This window comes from Mustela putorius, unplaced genomic scaffold, assembly GCF_011764305.1.
Source record: "Mustela putorius furo isolate JIRA1106 unplaced genomic scaffold, ASM1176430v1.1 tig00000832_pilon_pilon_pilon, whole genome shotgun sequence".
In the NCBI taxonomy this organism is placed as follows: domain Eukaryota; kingdom Metazoa; phylum Chordata; class Mammalia; order Carnivora; family Mustelidae; genus Mustela; species Mustela putorius.
This window is the reverse complement of record NW_025421491.1, coordinates 4,089,211-4,109,529: the sequence shown is the minus strand read 5'-3', so window position 1 is coordinate 4,109,529 and position 20,319 is coordinate 4,089,211. Positions and strand designations below refer to the sequence as shown.

General features: G+C 40.3%; 1 protein-coding gene across 2 annotated transcripts in view; it reads left to right on the top strand.

Moving 5' to 3' along the window:
- Positions 1–11,630, top strand: part of MAP3K7CL (MAP3K7 C-terminal like) — a 38,785-nt gene extending 27,155 nt beyond the window's left edge. For both annotated transcript variants that reach the window (XM_004757470.3, XM_004757471.3), the window contains one exon: positions 10,470–11,630. In XM_004757470.3, coding sequence (XP_004757527.1) covers positions 10,470–10,650 — 181 coding nt within the window. In that variant the 3' untranslated portion in view covers positions 10,651–11,630. The remainder of the gene's footprint in view (positions 1–10,469) is intronic.
- The last annotated feature ends 8,689 nt before the right edge of the window (positions 11,631–20,319 follow it).

Genomic DNA, 20,319 nt, shown 5'->3' with positions numbered 1-20,319 from the left:
TCACAAGTAGGCGGGGGTGGGGGGGAACAGGCTCCCTGCTGAGCGGAAAGCCTGATGTGGGGCTTGATCTCAGGACCTTGAGATCATGACCTGAGCCAAAGGCAGAGACTTAACCCACTGAGCCACCCAGGTGCCCCCCGAAACTTAAATTTTTAATAAGCATTTTTAGTTCAAGAAATTAAAAATACCAGAATACCACCCAGAGTCACACTGTGCCCCCCCGTGCATGTGCCCAAAGGCCCCAGAGCACTTTGGCTTGGAAGGAATTTTGATGATGCTTAATGGAGGAGTTCCCGCATCAAGTCAAGTAAGGGAGCCTGTAGGACAGATCTTTGGAATAATGTAAATATATGAGTCGACTAACTGCATTTTATAGTCCAGTAGCCCGAGGAGGTTTGTTTGTTTGTTTTAATCTGATAGCTTCCATTAGCATTCCAGTTCTGCTGTAGGGAATTATAGAATCCTAATAATTAAATTAATTAAAGCATTCTAATTTTAATCACACGTAGCTTTTTCTTGCAGAATTCTCCTCCTTTTAATTGCACTCGGTTCTACCAGTGTCTACCCCAGTGATCCCCATTCTTTCATGCTTTCAAAGTCTCAGAAATCTTGTCACCCCAGCACTGCTTAGCCCATCCTTATGTATTTATTAGTGAAATCTTTTGGCTAATATTTGCATCTCCTACTACATGGTAATTGCTAAGTGCTTTTGATCCCTGAATGCAGGGAGAGCCAGGTGATGCTCACTGTCGTACTTCTGAAGCCAAGCACAGTACGTGGGATGCAGATGCTGAATCAGGTTTTGCTGAGAGCCTGACGTTAATCAAAACACATTTTGATTCCTTAACTTTCTACTTTGTTTCCACTTTCTCTTCCTGAAGTGATACGTGGTATGCATTTATTACCTTGTTTTTAAATCAAAGCAAGTGAAATATGCTTTGAGAAATTTATAAAATTCTTGGGACTCTGTTAAGACCCTCCCTGAGCTCCCCTCCCCCATCTGCCTCCCCCAGAATGGTGGCTGGACAGAGTAACATGGTGGGGAGTGGTATGGGTTGTAGGGTTAGACCTTGCACTTACTCTAAGAGCTCTCCGTTAACAATCTTTTTCTTACTTCCTTTCTGTGTTGTGCTTCTAACATAAAATCACCCCTGGTCTTATGGCTAAAGGGATGAAAAGATGTTTATGAGGACATCAGAAAAACACAACTTCCCCTCATTTATCTGAGACTTTGGTTTTGATCTGAGAGTTCTCATAAATTGGTTGGAAAGCTCAGATTGCACATTTGCACACAATCTGAGTCCTAAAAAAGCCTCTTAGAGGAGCTGAAGAAGCTTATTAATAATACCCATGGGGAAGTCAAAGGAGGACTTGTATAATCAGTAGCCTATGAATGTATCTCCTCGTGTGTGTGTGTGTGTGTGTGTGTGTGTGTGTGTGAACTGTGCCGTTTAGACAGAAAAAACAGGTAATCATGTATCTATTTGTAAACTCTTCAGATTGAAAGTATGGGAGGACTTGGCCTATTTCAATTAATCCATGGATGGCCTTTTTTTTTTTTTTTTTTGGCAATGCCAAATTCACCCACTAAATTGTATGTTTCGTAAGTTTATATATTTGTGTGTTTCATTAAAAAATAGGATAAGATGTACTGGTGACTCATATGGTCTTTTATTGAAAACATATCCTTGCTGTTTCTGCATAACTAATCTTATGTTTCCCCTAAGCCTGTTCGAACTTCGGACTTTTCTTGAAACTGTGATGTTATCTCCTCCCCCTCCTCAACTTTCTTCTTAAATAATTGGCTAGATGTACAGCAAAGGCCAAATTCTTTTGTTATCTTTTTTTCCTTTCTTTCTTTTCTTTTCTTTTCTTTTTGTTTTTTTTTTTAAATAAAGTCTCTTAAATTCTTTTTTCTCCATTCCTGATTCTGCTATTTGGGATTAGGACCTGCTGCTTCAAATCCTGGTCAACTGGTTTCCCTGCCTGTGGTTTCACATTGCTGGAAAAGGACACCAAGTTCTTGGCCTGGCTTGTAAGCTCTAGCTCAGGATGGCCTTAGCACCCCTGTGGAATATTCTACCTCATCCTTAGTCTTCAGCTATGTTGGCCTATTCACTCTTCCTGCTCCTGTGCCCTGGCTCACACAACAAGCTCTAGGTCTGGAGCACTGGGTCCTTCCTTTTTGCCTGCCCAAACGCCACTCTCAAGGAGATCTTAGCCAATATCCCTGCCCAACCAGGGCACGGGGTTCATCTTTCTTACTGGGTGAAAGAAAACACTCCAGAATGGTTCTTTTTTTTCTTTTTTGAGATTTAATATTTATTTATTCGAGAGAGAGAGAGAGAGAAAGAGAGCAGGCAGGTGCAAGCGAGCTGGGGGAAGGCCAGAAGGAGAAGGAGAGAGAGTCTTTCTGGAAGACTCCACACTGAGCACAGAGCCCAGGGTGGCGCTGGACCTCATGACCCTGAGGTCATAACCTGAGCCAAAATCAAGAGCTAGAAGCCCAACTAGTCGACTGAGCCACCCTGGAGCCGCTGGAATGATTTTGGGGGCATATTTGTGGGCTGGTGTTATCAGTAGTTATCTATTTAACTTTATGTCCTGACTTTCTGCCTGTGCAGAATTCCCTACAAATATGGTCACCTTTTAACATCTCGTTGTGTCCCAACCACCGAGCAGGGACACGTGCGTAGAGTCAAACACGAGTGACTAATTATAAGACATGGTAGTACCCTCTATGTATACAAACACTGTAACAGATGTGTCATTTGTAATTTGTAGGGTCCATATTTAAAATACAGAGTCAATATCAGCAATAAGGAATTGCTAAGATAAATTGTTAAAATAGGAAGGATGGTATATATTTTATTTAATAAATAAATAAGACTGGTTCTCCAGGCGTTCCTGGTGATCACTGTTTTCATGAACACTTTACTGAAGCAGAAATTCATTACATGACAGGTGTTTTCCTGGACATTCTTTGTGTTCAAGCAAGATAAATTAGGTCAAATGGATCTGAACCAATTCATTAGCTCTCTGTGTTTTGATGATTTGGATGTGAATTTATTTCCCTCATTTCATAAAGTGTGGGCAATTATGTTGTCTCTGGTGATTGGCTAGCATGAGCTAGACCAAGGAGAGGTGCTCACTCAGGTATTTTAAAAAGAGTTTTTCTTTGGTGGAACCATGTGGGGACAGGTGAAGCTGAACTTCTCTCTCATCTCCAGAGGGGGTCACCCTGGATCAAGTTTGGGAGACTTTGCAGAGGCGAGAGAAGAGTTGATTATAACCATTATTTTAAATCATGTCTATTAGATAGATAAAGAGAGTCAAACATTTTCTTGGACTATAAACTCAGCATGCGGTGAATTTAATTTAAAGAATCACTTCCGGCTCATTTGATGTATGAAAAGCTTGTTCTTACTTTTATTGGATTTTTTTTTCCTTCTCAATTGAAAAAAATGACGATTTTATTGAAGGCTTTAAAAACTTACCAAGAATTCTGACATCTGTCCAGAATTCCTACTATTATTTCTGCCTCTTTTTAGGCCTTTTGAATGTGAACCAGTAGTTTTGTAAAATTGCATATATAATAAAATGGAATGTGTACATGCTTTTCTCAGCTTTTAAAATATAACACAGTCTTTTTGTAGATGTTATGGGAAAAAGTGAGAGGGAGACATTTTATGACTTCTGGAATTTATCACCAATATTTTGACAGCAAGTTAAAGTATATGATTAAGCTACAATTAGATCTACAACCAGATTTACAATTAGTAAAGGTGGCTTTGCTCCAGATAGGGTATTTCATCTTGTTTAAAGGAGAAGCCATTTGTCTTCTGTATATGTGGAATGTGTGCCAGATGCTGGGGTATTTAAAAGATTGACTTAGAATGTCAGAAAGAGAGATAAACTCTTAGAAAAGTCAGGATGAAAAATGTTACATAATTAAAGATAACTCTGGGTTTCGGTATGTTCCCAGAATTGTGTTGCCACCCTGACAGTTTTAGAGCATTTTCATCACCAGGAAATAAACCTTGAACCCCTTTTTTCTCCCCAGCTCCAAGCCACTGGTCCACACTCATCTACCTTCTCTCTGTGGATTTGTCTATCCTGGATATGTCATATAAATGGAGTCATACAATATCCATTTTTTTTCGACTGGCTTCTTTCACTTGGCATGATGTTTTCAAGGTTCATCTATGTGGTAGTATGTAGCATAATTTTCATACTCAATATCCCATTGGACGGGCAGTCTGTATTTTATTTATCCACCCATCAGTTGATGGAAACTTGGATTGTTTGCCCTTTGGTTAAATAGGAACATCTGAGTACAAGTTTTTGTGTGGAGGTATGTTTTCAGTTCACGTCGGTATGTGCCCCAGACTAGAATGGCTGGGTCATGTGATAACTCAATGGGTAATCTTTGGAAGAACTGTCAGACTGTTTCTAAAGTGGCTACACCATTTTATAGTCCCACCAGAAAGGTATGAAGGTTTTGATTTCTCCATACCTTTGCTGACTCTTATTATGTCTCTTTGGTTATAGCCAGGCTAGTGGGTGCAGAATGACATCCCATTGTGTTTTTGACTGATGCTTCCCTGATAGCTGAACTTTGTTGAGCATCCTTTCATGGGCTTTTTGGCAATTTTTATGTCTTCTTGGAGAAATGTGCATTCAGATTCTTTGCCCATTTTCCGGTTGGGTTATTATGGAATTGAAAAAACTGTTATATAATTTTTTGTGGGTTCAGGCAAAACATAAAAATATGGGGGTAACATAAAAATATCAGACCTATATCTTTAGATCTCTTTTTAAAAAGATTTATTTACTTACTTCAGAGAGAGAAAAAGAGAGAGCTCGCACATGAATGGAGAGGGGAGGGTGCAGCGGAAGAAGAACAAGAGATTCCCCGCTCAGTGGGAATCCTGGCACAGGGCTCAATCCTGGGACTCTGAAACCAAGAGTCTGACACTTAACTGAGTCACCCAGGACCCCCTATCTTCAGATCTTTTAAAAATATCATAAAACGGTGATTGAAAGAGCAACATCTCATTGAGGGAAACATATCAGGATGGGGAAAAGGGAGCATATGTGATTGGTAACAGCATTGCCTGAAAATAGCCCTGTTAGGATTTGTTTTCCGTCATGACATTTAATTTGTTCTTTATTTTCCAGTAGTGATAGATTTTTATGTTTAACCAGAAACAGTCATTTCTTTAGGACATCCCTGATGGTAGAGATGTTTAAGCTATGTTCTGGGGACCATTTCAAAGATTGGGAATAGAGCAGGTGTCACACAGGGAACTGTCCAAAGACCAACCAGAGAAAAGTCCTATCTGGTCGGTTTTATTTGCTTTACTTCAGGGTGAAATTTTCCTTGAAAAATGGTATCACAGTTAGAAAACATTGAACACCAAACTTCACTTTTATATTCCAGGCACTTAAAAAAATTCTTTGAAAAAATTTACACAGCCTCCAGAAATTAGCAAATTTGTTGTCATAAAGCAATAGTAAATGGAACCCCGTCACCCAGTATCACCCAGTACCAGCGTGTACCCTAGTCATAATGATTTGGCCTTTGATGCCACCTAATTATCTGATGTTCAGTCTTCTACCTAGAATCTCATTCCTCAGTATCTCTCCTTCTAATCTCTGCCTGGAACCATAATAAAAGGGACAGAATATTTACCACTTCTCAATGAGAGTGTCTTTTTAAGTAGATCTCCCTGGCTAAGGAAAGAGGCTCCAATCTTTGGGGGAGTAGAATGAGGAAAATTTTGCCTTTCATCCATTCCTATTCCTAGATTAACTCTCTCTCTCTCTCTCTCTCTCTTTTTTAAAGACTTTATTTATTTATTTGACACAGAGAGAAAAAGAGAGAGAGAGAGAGAGAGAGAGAACAAACAAGCAGGGGGAGCATTAGGCAGAAGGAGGGAGTAGGCTTCCACTGAGCAAGGAGCCTGATGTGGGCTTCGATCCCAGGACTCTGGGATCATGACCAGAGCTGAGGGCAGAGGCTTAACCCACTGAGCCACCCAGGCACCCCTCCAGGATTAACTCTTTGTGGGGTGATCAATAGGGGAAATCTCCATTTCCTTTGGGGTCGTGGTTCTTAACTAGACCAATTCCTCAGTTCCCGACCCCTGGTTATTGGCAATGTCTGGACACATTTTTGGTTGTAATCATCAGGGGTGGGGAAAGATGCTACCGGCATTTAGTGAATCGAGGCCAAAGATGATGCTAAACCTTCTGTGATGCCAGTGAATAGAGCAGCCTCCAATAACAAAGAGTTTTCCCGCCCAAAAGATTAATTGTGCCAAGAGAAACTCTAGAGCAAATCTCACTTCTTCCTGCAAGAAGTGTTGCCCTTTGGCTCCCAAATGATGTAATACATTTATTTCTTATGCATTATTCATTTGTAGGGCTTCAATTACCACAGTCTAGACTGTGCTTTGCAATTCCATTTCAATAACATCGATTGTTCCCCCACCCACATAAAATGAAGGTAGATTTTCACATCCTTTTTCGCCATCTGGAGGCATCTGCTTCTTTTTTCCTGTGCATCAATGCTTGTACTAGAACACACATCTTTTAAGAACCACCAATAGTGCAGTCTAAATCACTATTTAGAATAAAATTCTTCCCATGATGAAGATAGTATTTTATCACATTATTATCCAGAACTCTTTAGCTCATTATAGCAAAAACATCTTAGATTTTGTCTTTTCCAAATAAATGTCTTAGTCATCTTTGAAAGTCCCGAGAACAATGGTAGTGGTCTTGCCAGAAACAGGTGAATTCATGTTTTAATTTTGGAGTTAGTTTCCACGAAGTTTCAAAGGTCTCTTCACTTGCACTTTCCCTTCCTCCATTTGTTGTAGTAAAAAAACAAAAACAAATGAACAAACAAAAACTTTTCCAGGCATACATGGCATAGGATGGGGATGGTTGATGATCTCTGATGGACCCAAGGTCAAGGTCTTTCCAAAGTTGAAGTACATCATGTTGGAAACTGTATTATAGGTTCTTGATTTCAGAAATAGGATTCCATGGAGCACCTGGGTGGCTCAGTGGGCTAAGCCTCTGCCTTCAGCTCAGGTCATGATCCCAGAGTCCTGGGATCGAACCCCACATCGGGCTCTCTGCTCAGCAGGGAGCCCGCTTCCTCCTCTCTCTCTGCCTGCCTCTCTGCCTGCTTGCGATCTCGCTCTCTCTGTCAAATAAATAAATAATATCTTAAAAAAAAAAGGAAATAATATTCCTGTAATGATGGCCTCCTACCCCCTTATCATATTACACTGAAAGGAGTGCTAGAAATGATAAACACACAGTCAAAGGCAGGGCCACATTTTAGCCAATTATAGATATTGATTTGTTCCTCAGATCATCTGTTTATAAGATTGTCTCCATAGCTTGATATGCAAGGTTTAATTATGATTTGCTAATGGATGAACATAAATATATCTATAGAGATATGTCTTGGACAGAAGACAACATACATTTTGACAGTATTCATTGAATATGTATATGTTTGCTTATCAGATACATCAAACTAATTTATAAACCTATCATTTGAGCCCTCTTGATTCCAGTAAGGAAGAAATTATTACTGACTTTCTCCAACACAAGAAAACTGAACTAGAACATCATGATCATTCCTTTTAGTTGCAAATTCTGTGATTTTGTGATTTATCTTTTCTTACCAGTTAAAACTAATAACAGATGTCCTGAGGAGTTTTAAGCAAGGTCAGATATGGAGCCACAAACATCGCTGTTGTTATACCTGGTACTCCCAATTTCCAGACCATGATTTGAAAGCAAAACTCTATTTCGATGAGAATTATTTGTGTCACACAGTTCATTTGAGTTTTAAGTCTTATTAATTTCTCTAGGACAGTTACATAAGGAACTTTACTAATACTTAATTATTGACATTTCCTGCTTAAACTATGCTTAGAGGCAAAGAGCCATAAACATTTAATGAGAAGGATAGGTTTGATTTTTGGCTCTTTCTTATGAGTTAGGTGATTTTTTCCCAATAAGTTAAGCACTGTGCATTCCCATTTCCTCGTCTTTTAAAATACACGTGATTTGTCTCTGAAGTATCTTACTCTTTAATTATTCATTCAGCAAGTATTTATTAAGAGCCTTTATGTTCTAAATACCATGGAAAATTCAAAGAGCAATAAGAAACCTTTTGCATTTATATAGCAGTGTTCTAGCTGATCTTCCTTTTGTCCCCTTTGGGCACTTTCTTGCCAAGGCCTAGTTTTGATCAGTGGTCATCAAAGTCGGTGCACAAGGCAGTGCATGGGGTGAAGGACGAATATACAAGAACTTCAACTCTGATTTGTGTTTTGTCCGTTTCCTGGGTAACTTTTTATTTTGATACTTTCAAACTTACAGCAAAGTTGCAAAAATGATATAAAGAACTGACGTATATCCTTTGCTGGATTCACTAATTATTCAAAGCTTCTCCAGTTGTACTTTATTATATAGTCAACATTGCATACTACTGGTGTTCTCTCTCTCTCCCTCTTTCAGTGAGATGAGATATTTATCTGTCTGCAGTCTATCTATCTAATCATGCCCCATTGCTCTAAATGCTTCAGTACTTCAGCATTTTCTAAGAATAAGGACATTCTCTCATTACCATAGTACCATAATTACAAATTAAGAATTTCAGCATTGATGCATTACTACTACTTAATCCATGTTTAAATTGCATCAATTTCTGAACAATGTCCTTCAAAGCAATTTTTTTCCAGTCCAGAATTGTACATTGCACTTAGTTGTCATTTTTCTTTAGTTTCCTTAAATACGGAACAGTTCAGGCTAGCAATTTGAAGACTACAGGCTAGCAATTTTGCAAAAATTTCCATCAATTTGAGGTTGTCTAGTGTATGCATTTTTGGCAAAAATACCAGAAAAAGGATGTGTCCTTGGTGCCGGCGGTATCTTATTTATCTCCTTACTGGTGAGGTCAAGGTTGGTCACTTGGTTAAGGCAGTCTTCCAGGTTTCTTACGCTTTTACCTATAGAGAAGGAAATCTGACACATGTTTATAGGCAAAGAATTTGGTTAGATCTAGTTCAGGATTAATTAACTCACATAAGGGGAGTGGACCTGTTTTGGGTCGTCATGTTTGATGAATCTAAACATAGAAGGGGAATCTACAGCTCCTTATTATATGTATTTATATCAACGAATTATTTACACGCAACTACTGAGAACTGAATTTAAGAACTTATCACTACAAGTTCCTTCCGATAACCTTAGCCTACCTCCTGAATTCTAGAGTCAGGCCAGCATGAATCGTAGATACATTGTTTGTTAAATAGGGCTGCACAATACACATAAGCAGCAAGGAAGGAGATGGAAAATAATATTTGTAGGAAGGAGTTGGATTCTTTAGTTCAAAGAAGCTTAATAAAGATTTGTTAAGCTCTGAAGCAGAAAACAAAGGAAGACAGTATTTGAATTTGGAAGACAAAGACAAGGTAAGAGACAAACTATAGTTCTACCCACAGGACAACAGATCCCATCTTAAATAAGAAACTCACTTTTGGTTTTTTTTCTGCCCTAAACTAGTTGCAATTTTTATGATCTGTTACATTCTTAAAAAAAAAAAATCACTTTTGTTTTGACCATTGAAGGACTCATTGAGCTTTTTTGGTCTCTATTTAGTATTTTGGAGGTGTCTGTTTGAGGTTCTAGAGTAAAATAAGGTGGCTAAAAATCATGAAGTTGGAAAAGCTAAAAGGAAGTCACTGGAAGCCAGTAGAGATGGTGAAATTCAGGAAAGCCAAAGGAAACGTTCTGCTTCCATTATGCTGTCGCTGCACCCTTTAATTTGCTTGCATTAACTCTTGTGCTCTTCTACTGGGTATTTACCCCAAAGATACAGATGTAGTGAAAGGAAGGGCCATCTGTACCCCAATGTTTATAGCCGCAATGGACACGGTCGCCCAACTGTGGGAAGTACCAAGATGCCCTTCAACGGACGAATGGATAAGGAAGATGTGGTCCATATACACTATGGAGTATGATGCCTCCATCAGAAAGGACGAATACCCAACTTCTGTAGCAACATGGACGGGACTGGAAGAGATGATGCTGAGTGAAATAAGTCAAGCAGAGAGAGTCAATTATCATATGGTTTCACTTACTTGTGGAGCATAACAAATAGCATGGAGGACAAGGGGAGATGGAGAGGAGAAGGGAGTTGAGGGACATTGGAAGAGGAGATGAACCATGAGAGACTGTGGACTCTGAAAAACAATCTGAGGGTTTTGAAGGGGGTGGGAGGTTGGGGAAGCCAGGTGGTGGGTATTAAGGAGGGCACGAATTGCATGGAGCACTAGGTGTGGTGCAAAAACAATGAATTCTGTTATGCTGAAAAGAAATTAAAAAAAAAAAAAAAATCTTGTGCTCTTTTCCTCACCCATCCCCTGGATCTTCAGAAAGGAGCTCATCGCCAAGCTGGATCAGGCAGAGAAGGAGAAGGTGGATGCCGCTCAGCTGGCTCGGGAATTCGAGGTGCTGATGGAGGAGAACCGGACGTTGAAGTTGGCTCAGTCCCAATGTGTGGAACAGCTGGAGAAACTTAGAATACAGTATCAGAAGAGACAGGGCTCGTCCTAACTTTGAATGATTCAGTGTGAGCATAGAAGGTTGGTGACTGTTGTGTGCTGGCCAAAAGATTTTTATTTTCAAGGGCTAGTGTGTAAAATTTTATTGTTCCTTTTTATTACCCACGTGGCAAACGTCTATAATGAATTTAATGCTTGCCAGATCGAGTTTGACAGAAGGGATATTTTATTTGAAATAAGATGATTAAAGCAAACCTATGGCCATAATATGTTTTCAGAGATCAATTATTCATTTCCAAAGATTTTTTTTTTTTTCTTTAGGAAGATGTGATCACCCTGTACATCAGGGTACAAAATGAAGGAAAATAGAATATTGACTGACTCGTCTAAGAATCTTGAACAGATTTGAGCCATGAAACAAACCAGTGAGAGGCTTGCCACAGGTTCATAACCATGTATCTTTAAATTTCACGTCTTGACTCTTTCAACTGTGCTTGGACCTGAAGTCAGAAATGTCTGCACACATATTTATGTTCACCAGAGTTAGGTTTAATCCCTCAATGATTGATCGTACTAAGAATAAATGGTTGCCTATCATAAAAGCTTTCTCATGAAAATATTAGCAGAAAGCATGTTTGTGCCAAAAACACATCTGCCAGTGCTAACTTGCTGTTGGAATAAAATGCTGATAAGGCTGCATTTCTTTCACGCCACGTTACCAACCAGTAAACATCTCTGCCTTTGCTTGTGTGTGTTCTGGGGGCATGGGGGGGAATGGAAAAGTATGGTTTGGACATGACTTTGGTGAGTTCCCATGAAAACATCCACAAAACTGTAACTATGACTTTGTTTTGGATTTGAGGAGATATTTTGGATCAGGAATAACAAGTAGGATATATGAATAAATTCAGGAATAAAAGGATTTTTCCCTTGTTCCACCTTTCACCGTCTTTCCCCAAACTGATCTCTTTGTTTTGTGTCCATTTCTATTCATGTAAGTTCTTTTTCATTAAACATGAATCAAAATTGTCAGTCTGTGTTTTGTCTCTTTCTGAGCTTCTCTTAGGCTAAAAATTAGTTGGGTTTGGTTACCCCAAGTCAGGCTGTGTTCTTAGTTGTATCTGAATGTGTGAAATAAGCAGTGAAGTCCCTTTTCTTGGAAAGACTGTGGTTTCTCACAGGAATCATTCAGAGTTCCAATATTTAATATGATGCATCAACATCTTAAGGTATTTTCCAGAAAACATAAAAGAGAATAGTTGATTATGCCAGTATGATGGTTTAGAAGAGACCAGCTGTTATGGGACAGGGGAAGATTTTATCCCGGGGGGACATGTGGCAAAGTCTAGGGGCATTTTGTTGTGGTGGTCATGACCCGGTTAAAGGGTTGCTACTGGTCTCTAGAGACTAGAGGTCAGTGATGCAAGGACAACACCCCAACTACAGAGAATCATCTGGCCCAATGTACCCATGATGACAAAGTTGATACACCCAGGACCAGCCTAGTCACTGGGAAGACATTGCGGGGTCACAAGTTTCTTGCCATGTGCTGGGGAGTCCATGACGTCCTTCTATCTCCTGACTCTCAATTTCCTCATTTGTAAAATACAGCTTTTAGATAGATCTCAAAGTTTTCAATGTTACATGTGCCTATTCACCCTGAAGCTGGTTTAACATTTGACCAAAAATGAAAGTCTCTATTATCCTGGTAGAACCTCCTTCTTTAGTAACCCCAAGGCTCATAGATACTAATACAAAGGAGGGATTGTCCACTAAGTTTCTATAAATCCAGGATTAATGAACTGGGAGGAAGAAGAGTATGTTACCAACATTTACACACAAGAATTCGTTTTTGGTCATTGCCCGTCTGAAGATAGTTACATCTATTTGCAGAATTCAAGCAGTCATGGCCCCTTATAGATAATGGGGAGGAACAGGGAAATATAGTTCCAAAATATCTTTGGTCTATCAGAACGAAAATAATTTTGTTTGTCAAAATGTTTGAACACTACTGGTAATATATTAAGGAGACACTGAATAAATAGTTTTCATGTCTGTGCCAGTCTCAGCCTGAAAGTTTACTATGTGCTTCCAAAAGGTATCTATTCATGACTCAAAAGTAAGAATTTCCCTAGGTGTGTGTGTGTTATTCATTGAAAATATGCAAACATCATCTACTTTTGAAGCATTACCAGAGCAGTCCAAAGGTAAAATATTTTACATTGTCAGTCCCATATATTTCTTCATTTGACAGATTTCCCCCAATCTTACTTACTGCTGCATATTACCGATATAACCCAGAATAATTTAAGGATTTTCTATCTTCAAATACATTTACTGTATTCTTGCTACTAGCAATAATGAAAACGTTACAGAGCATTAAAAATGAGCAGAGAGGTCCTATTAATATCAAGGTGAAAATACTTGCATTGGAGCTAGAATTAAAGGAAAATGTAACCTGTATTACATCCTGCAATTGCTCTACGAAAGAGTCGCTGTTTGCAGGTCCTTTAGTTTATGTAGATGTGAAAAGAACATGGTCCTGTGTGGCTAGAAGTCAAATCTCTCATCATCGGTACGGGCAGACCATGTTGCTCTATCTTATTCTGGTACTGGGCTGGGATGTATCATTAAGGTGGTACAAATAAGGAAATAAAAACCATCTAGAATCCAAACTCAATTCAACAGAAGTTTATTATACTCTTTCCTGGTGCAGGGCAGAGGAACTACAATAGAGGATGTAAGAATGAGTGGCATAGTCCCAGCTTCGATGGGTTTCCAATTTAGTAACAGAAATAGCACACACTCTAGTTCCTGGAACCCGTGAATAAACACAAATGCAATAAGATAAATTGGGTTTATAGTAGGCGCTCAAAGAAGAAAAGAATGGCATAAGCAGAAGGACAGTGGTTGGGAAGCACAGAGCAAGGGCTACACATCTGTGGGCAGTAAGTCGTCTTCTTGGAGAGTGTGCATGGGGGGTCGTGGAAAATTAAGTTGGGCAATTCCACTGGGCTCTGGTTGTGGGGGGGGGAGTTTGGACAAAAACGATTTGAAATGCGGAAAGTTTAAAGATCTTTCACGTGGTTGCGGAACATGGGATGGGTCACACAAAACAGATCCCAGAAGGACGAGGAATTGTCAGGAGGGCATAGGAAGCAGGGAGCAAGACAGAGAATGGTAGCAATGGAAGTGGAGTCACAGTCTGGGAGTGATGGAGGGATGCGAGAAGCAGAGTCCGTGTGGCCTGGGGAGTCTGCTTATGTCATTGAAACAAAGAAGATGAGAAGTAATATTTAATGAGCCCCATTCTGTGCCAGATGGTGCTGGGTGCTTTACATAGGCTGTATTGTTTAATTCTTACAATAGCCTGAGAGGTAGCTGGAATTAAACCCAATATCCAAAACCAGTGACTGATATTAGAAAATTTGTCCAGAGTTCCCTAACACTGGGATTGAAATACAAAGGTTCATTCCTTTATCATTTAATTCATTCTTTTAACGATTTCCTGAATGCTGTACTTTGCCAGGCATTCCAGAAGGTGCCAGGGATACAACAGTGAACAAGAGAAACATGGGTCCTATTCTCAAGATACCCTTGGTCTAGTAAGGGAGGTAGACATTTACCCAAAAGTAGTCTTGGGTTAGTCTTAAAATATATCCAAAAATCCCTTCCAAATGTGGAGCTTAATTTCCCGGCCCTTCACTGTGAGCTGGACTTGAAGACTTGTTTCTCACAAACAGAATGGAGGAGTAGAGTACGTGACTTCTAAGACCAGGTTCTAAAAGACCTAGGGCTTCTTTCTCTTCTGTTTTCTTGGATCACTTGCTCTGGGATGAGCCGGCTTCCATTGTTCTGAAAAGATTCAGGCAAGTCCTGGAGAGGCCCCCATGGTAAGGAAAACTGAGGCCATACTAGTGAACCTGGAAGCAGTCCCTCCATCTCCAGGCAGGACTTCAAATGACTATAGTGGGCCGACATCATCTTTTCTCTCTCTCTCTTTCTTTCTTTCCTTTTTTTTAAATTGTTATTTTTTTTAAGAGAGGAAAGTGGGAAGGGGCAGAGGGAGAGAGAGAATCTTAATCAGTGTCCACACCCAGTGTGGAGTCCAATGAGGGTCTCCATCTCACAATCCTGAGATCACAATCTGAGCTGAAATCAAGAGTCAGATGCTTAATTGATTGAGTCACCCAGGCACCCCCTGGCTGACGTCTTGATGCAATGTAACGAGACTCTGAGCCAGAACCACCCAACCCGGCTGCTCCTAGATCCTGATTAATAGGAACCAAGAGATAATAAATGTTTGTTGTATGAAGCCACTAAATTTCAAGAGGATTTGTTATGCAGCAATAGATAACAGATATACCATAGAAATGAGGTAAGTAAATGCCAAGCAGAAAAGAAACATACTTTATGAATGCACATATGAAAGAGAATCTAACTGAGATAAGGAATCTGGAATGATTTCCTAAAGGTGATAAGTACTGAGCGAAGATCTGGTGGATGAATAAGAGCTTAAGACACAAGTGGAGGCAGGTGGAGGAAGGCATCTAGACAGAATGAAAATGTGCAAAGGCCCTGTGGCATATTCAAAGCCTTGAAGAAAGACTAATGTGGCTGATTATGAAGATGTTGGGAGAGTGTGATTTGGGATGAGTTTGTAGAATAAAGCAGAAACTTGAAGATTACATTAAAAATTTTGGCCTTAATCCCCAAAGCATTAGGAAGTCATTGAATTTTAAGCACAGGGAGTACCCTGTGAACACATTATCTTCTACAGTGACATGTTTTAAGAGTTTTTCTTTTTAAAGTTACCTTACCTTCCATTGTTGGAAATGCTATAGAGGGTATTTGTGTTGTATGTATTTGGCTAGCTGGCCAGAAAGTCTGAAGATGGGGTTAGTTACATAGGTTATTGCATACATTTTACTTGATAATTCATTTCAATGAATATTTTTCTCCTTAGAGAATAATAAACCCTCAGTAGTATTGTGTGTCCTGACAGAATAAAAGACAGACTGAGTCTACCTTCACAGTCACCATTAATATGTTTAATTTGATGACAAATATTCCTGCTTTTCCATGACTATTTCTACCCGCCACCTTTTTAAAAATGTTTAATAAACATTTCAAAGTTTCCAAGCCTAGAATGGGCAAGAGAATCCTCTGAAGCAATTCGAACTTCTAAGACAATGTTTTCACCCCTCTTGTTATTTTAAAGAACCATAACAATCAGAGCCGGAGTGAAATTCAATCACACGTGAACGTAGAAACTCAAAATGCACATAATCCGAGGTGAAGTAACCATGATGTTGATAGCATGAACCATTCGATTCCTTGAATTCCCTTCCAGTTCTGACTGTCCATATTACATCATTGGGTGAATATATTATTTCTCACGGCTACCAACAAATGCTCCCTCAAAGAGAGATATCTTATACTCAAAAAGGTTTTAGGTTACAGTGTTAAAATCATATGTTTCATTTTGCTCTTGGAAACCTTGGAAACATCCCTTCCTAGTCAGTCCTTGTGTGTGGGTGGCTTTGCAAGTGTAGATAATACGATAATGATGGGGAGGCAATGGCCTGAGTCACACCAGCCAGAACACACAGTTGTTCCCTCTGGAGTCTGTCTTCTAAAAACTCGTTATTGGCTGCTTTTGGACTCAGGCGTTCAGGACAAGAATTCTGAGCCGAAGCACCGAGCCCAGTGGGAATGGAATAAAGGAGGAACCAAGGTTTTCAACAGCGGAATGAGAGGAAGAATTCACATTAGCAATCGGCTTCTCTGAACCAATTTTGTCTGTCACGGAACATGTCCGGGCAGTGGCTGTTCTCTCAGATCGGACTCTTGGAAAGGGAAAGATAAAGAGATAGCAGGACGAGGTAAAATTATGTGTGAAAGAGACTGTCCTCCCCGGCCCCTGCCCCCAGCTTCTGGTCGGCTCATTTCTCAAAAATGGAGTAAATACTGAACATGCTGACTTTCCCCATCATTCCTGTAAATAAGGCTATGACTCACAAGCCCTGCAATCTTTAGAATGCCATAGATACTATGGTGATTTGATCATTTAAAAATAGCTGGGAAAAAGCAAGAAATCGGCCATGGCTAAGTTGGGAGGGTTTCTTTCTTTCTTTCTTTTTTTTTTTCTCCCCACTTTTGTTTTTGTTTTTCATTTAACTTGCAATTGTGTCAGGCCCCAAGGATCCTGACAACATCTGGTTTACCAGTCACATTTTAGGGTTTTCTGGGAACTAACACGGTGAACACAGTGATCAGATCCTAGGCAAGAAGCAAGACTCAAGACTTTCCAGGAGTCACTGTGGTCTACAGGCATATCTCTAGCTGATTATATGTTCTTCTTTTCACAGAGAGAAATGAGTGTTGCAGCATTTGAATACACTGGCCTGCACCCCCAAACTGTTGCACAACCATTGCAACATTATAAATACAGATATTTAGGGTGCTAACTACAATAATAGCGGTTGAAATAACAGTAACTATAAACACCTACTGATCGGGGCGCCTGGGTGGCTCAGTTGTTAAAGGTCTGCCTTCAGCTCAGGTCAAGATCCCAGTGTTCTGGGATTGAGCTCGTATTGGTCTCCCTGCTGGGCAGGAAGCCTGCTTCTCCGTCGCCCACTCCCCCCCGCTTGTGTTCCCTCTCTTGCTGTGTTTCTCTCTGTCAAATAAATAAAATCTTAAAACAAACCAAAACTAAAACCAAAACCAAAAACCTACTGATTGGCATTCACTGATTTTTAGCTAGCTGATCCAGAAATGGGAAGTCAGGAACCTCTTTATTAGTGGTGCTAAAATCCCCAAAGCAAGACTTTCTGCAAACCTCGTTTCAGTTTGAGATTTAGGATTAAGGTACAGGTGAGGAATTTCCCAAATCTCAGTCTTACCTTGAATAATCAATGTCCTGGTGGGGAACAGGAGCACATTCAAAAGGGGCCAATAGAAGAGACCTAACAAAGGGAATATTGACAAAGCTGGGGGAGAGTTAAGGGAAACCGGGAGGGTTGGTGAAGCCCTGGGGACTGGCAGCCTCGGGAAAGTCTCTCTTAAGCTTCCGAAGATGAAGGGGAGAAGAAGCAGGACTAGGACCTGGCAGAGACTGTGTCTGGAGGGGAGGTTTCTCCCCATCACATCCTCAAGAACTTGTGCTTTGGTGGGAATGGGAGGCCACAGGGCTCCCAGGGCTTAGCAGGGAGAGGCCTGAGCTTAGCAGGGAGAGGCCTGGGCAATAAATACTTGTCCTTCCCTCTTCTGCTGGTGGCTCCCAGGGCGCAAACCCAATCACAAGTCAACTTTGTGGCTTTAGTTCAGATAGGCAGTCAGTCCCCTGGGGGAACATAGCAGGAGGGAAAGGCAGGGACAGGGGATCAGCAGGGGCGCACGGAGGGTGTTTAGCACAGATGACCAACAAGCTAAAGAAGGTAAAAATAGCTCAGAAGTGCATAAGAAAAGTAGGATAGCCACGCTTGTGATTTTAACCCAGCATCCTTTCTACTTTGTAAAACCCCATTAAATGTCCAGAAACACAAACCAAGAGGGCCCTCAGCTCCTCCTCCCTGAGGAGGGATTAGGGGCAGGAATGCCAAACAAATACGAGATGCCCAGTTAAAACTGAATTTCAGAAATCAGATAAACAATGAATAGATATATAAATATATATAGTATTAGTATGTCCCAAACACTACGTTAAAAAAAAAAAAAAAAGCTGCTTATCTGCTGTTCAGTTTTAACTGAAAACTCTGGTATTTTTAATTGGATAAATCTATCAATCCTAATTAGGGAGGTTGGTGTGGAGATGGCTCTGTGGATGTATCCTGCCCTGTCTCAACCTCGACCTTAACTGCCATTTGTTTAGAAGAAAGTGCTCTGGAAGTAGAAAGTGGTATAGGATTTCTGAAACCATGCTCTTGCAACATCAGTGTTTGACGTGTGAAGCATTAAAAAAAAAAAAAAAAGGAGAAGAAAACACTGTTTCATGATCAAATAAGTTAGAGTAACACAGGGTTAAAGTTAAAGAGCTCTCCCAGCTTTAGGCTTTCTCCTGAACTTTTCATTTATTTATTTATAGATTCTATTTTATTTTTATTTATTTATTTTTAAAGCTCTTATTTATTTATTTGTCAGAGTGAGAGAGAGAGAGAGAGTACAAGCAGGAGGAGCAGCAGGCAGAGGGAGAAGCAGGCTCCCTGCTGAGCAAGGAGCCCGATGATGCAATTCGAGACTCCATCCCAGGACCCTGAAATCATGACCTGAGTTGAAGACAGATATTTAACTGACTGAGCCACCCAGGCATCCCATAGATTTTACTTTTAAGTAATCTCTACACCCAACATAGGGCTTGAACTCACAGGCCCGACATCAAGAGTCGCATGCTCCATTGACTGAACCAGCCAGGCCCCCCTCTCCTGGCCTTTAATGCCACTATGCACTGTGACACCAACAATGGGGCTTTCTGGCTTTATTGAAAACTCAGTACAGCCAACAAATGACAGGCCCAAGATTCTTTTGTTCCACAGTGACCAGAGGGTTCCATTGAAATGCAATTTAAATTTAGCAGTCATTTTGATGTCCATCATGTTAAAACAGAATTTTGCCAGTACCTCAGAATCTTGCTTTAAGGCTTAATCTGCATTTATAAAGAGGTTTTTAAAGCTCCCCATAAATGTTTGTAAACTGATAGCGATCTATTGAATAAGATATTAGATTGTTCGCTTGATACCGCATGGTTTTGCTTAGCTTAAAATGAGGAATCATTTAGGGCGCCTGGGTGGCTCAGTGTGTTAAGCCGCTGCCTTCGGCTCAGGGAGTCTGCTTCCTCCTCTCTCTCTCTGCCTGCCTCTCTGCCTACTTGTGATCTCTCTCTCTGTCAAATAAATAAATAAATCTTTTTAAAAAAATGAGGAATCATTTAAAACCAAATTATCATCCAAGCAGGAGCGATCCTGGATTTTTCAGAGAGAAAAACAAGGACAAAAATATAAGCTTTCTCTGCTTCGCAAGGTTCTTTTTGGAAAGAAATGGGATGTTGTGAAAGACACACAAAAGATTACTGTGTTGAATGAAGTTTTCTTCTTACCCTCACTGTACTGTTGGTGGGCTATGCAGGTCTTACGGTTTTCCTTCTTTCCAGTCCTAAGTATTTTAGCTAACTTACTGTCCAATTCGTAACCTTATTCTGTAATGTGCAATGGGAGAAAAAGGGAGGCACATCAGGTTAGGATTAGAATCTGCCGTGAAATAAGTCTGTCGGAGAAAGACAAATACCATTCGATTCCACTCATATGTGGATTTTTTTTTTTTTTTTTGACAGAGATAACAAGTAGGCAGAGAGGCAGGCAGAGAGAAAGGAAGGGAAGCAGGCTCCCGTCTGAGCAGAGAGCCCGATGTGGGGCTCGATCCCAGGACCCTGGGATCATGACCTGAGCCGAAGGCAGAGGCTTTAACCCACTGAGCCACCCAGGTGCCCCTCATATGTGGAATTTAAGAAATAAAACTGACCAATATAGGGGAAGGGGAGGAAAAATAAGGTGAAATCAAAGAGGGCGGTAAACTATAAGACACTCTTAACTCCAGGAAACACTGAGGGCTGCTGGAGGGGGTAACTGGGTGATGGCATGAAGGAGGCACTTGATGGGATGAGCACTGGGTGTTGTATGGAACGAAGAAATCATTAAACTCTACCTCTGAAACTAATAATACA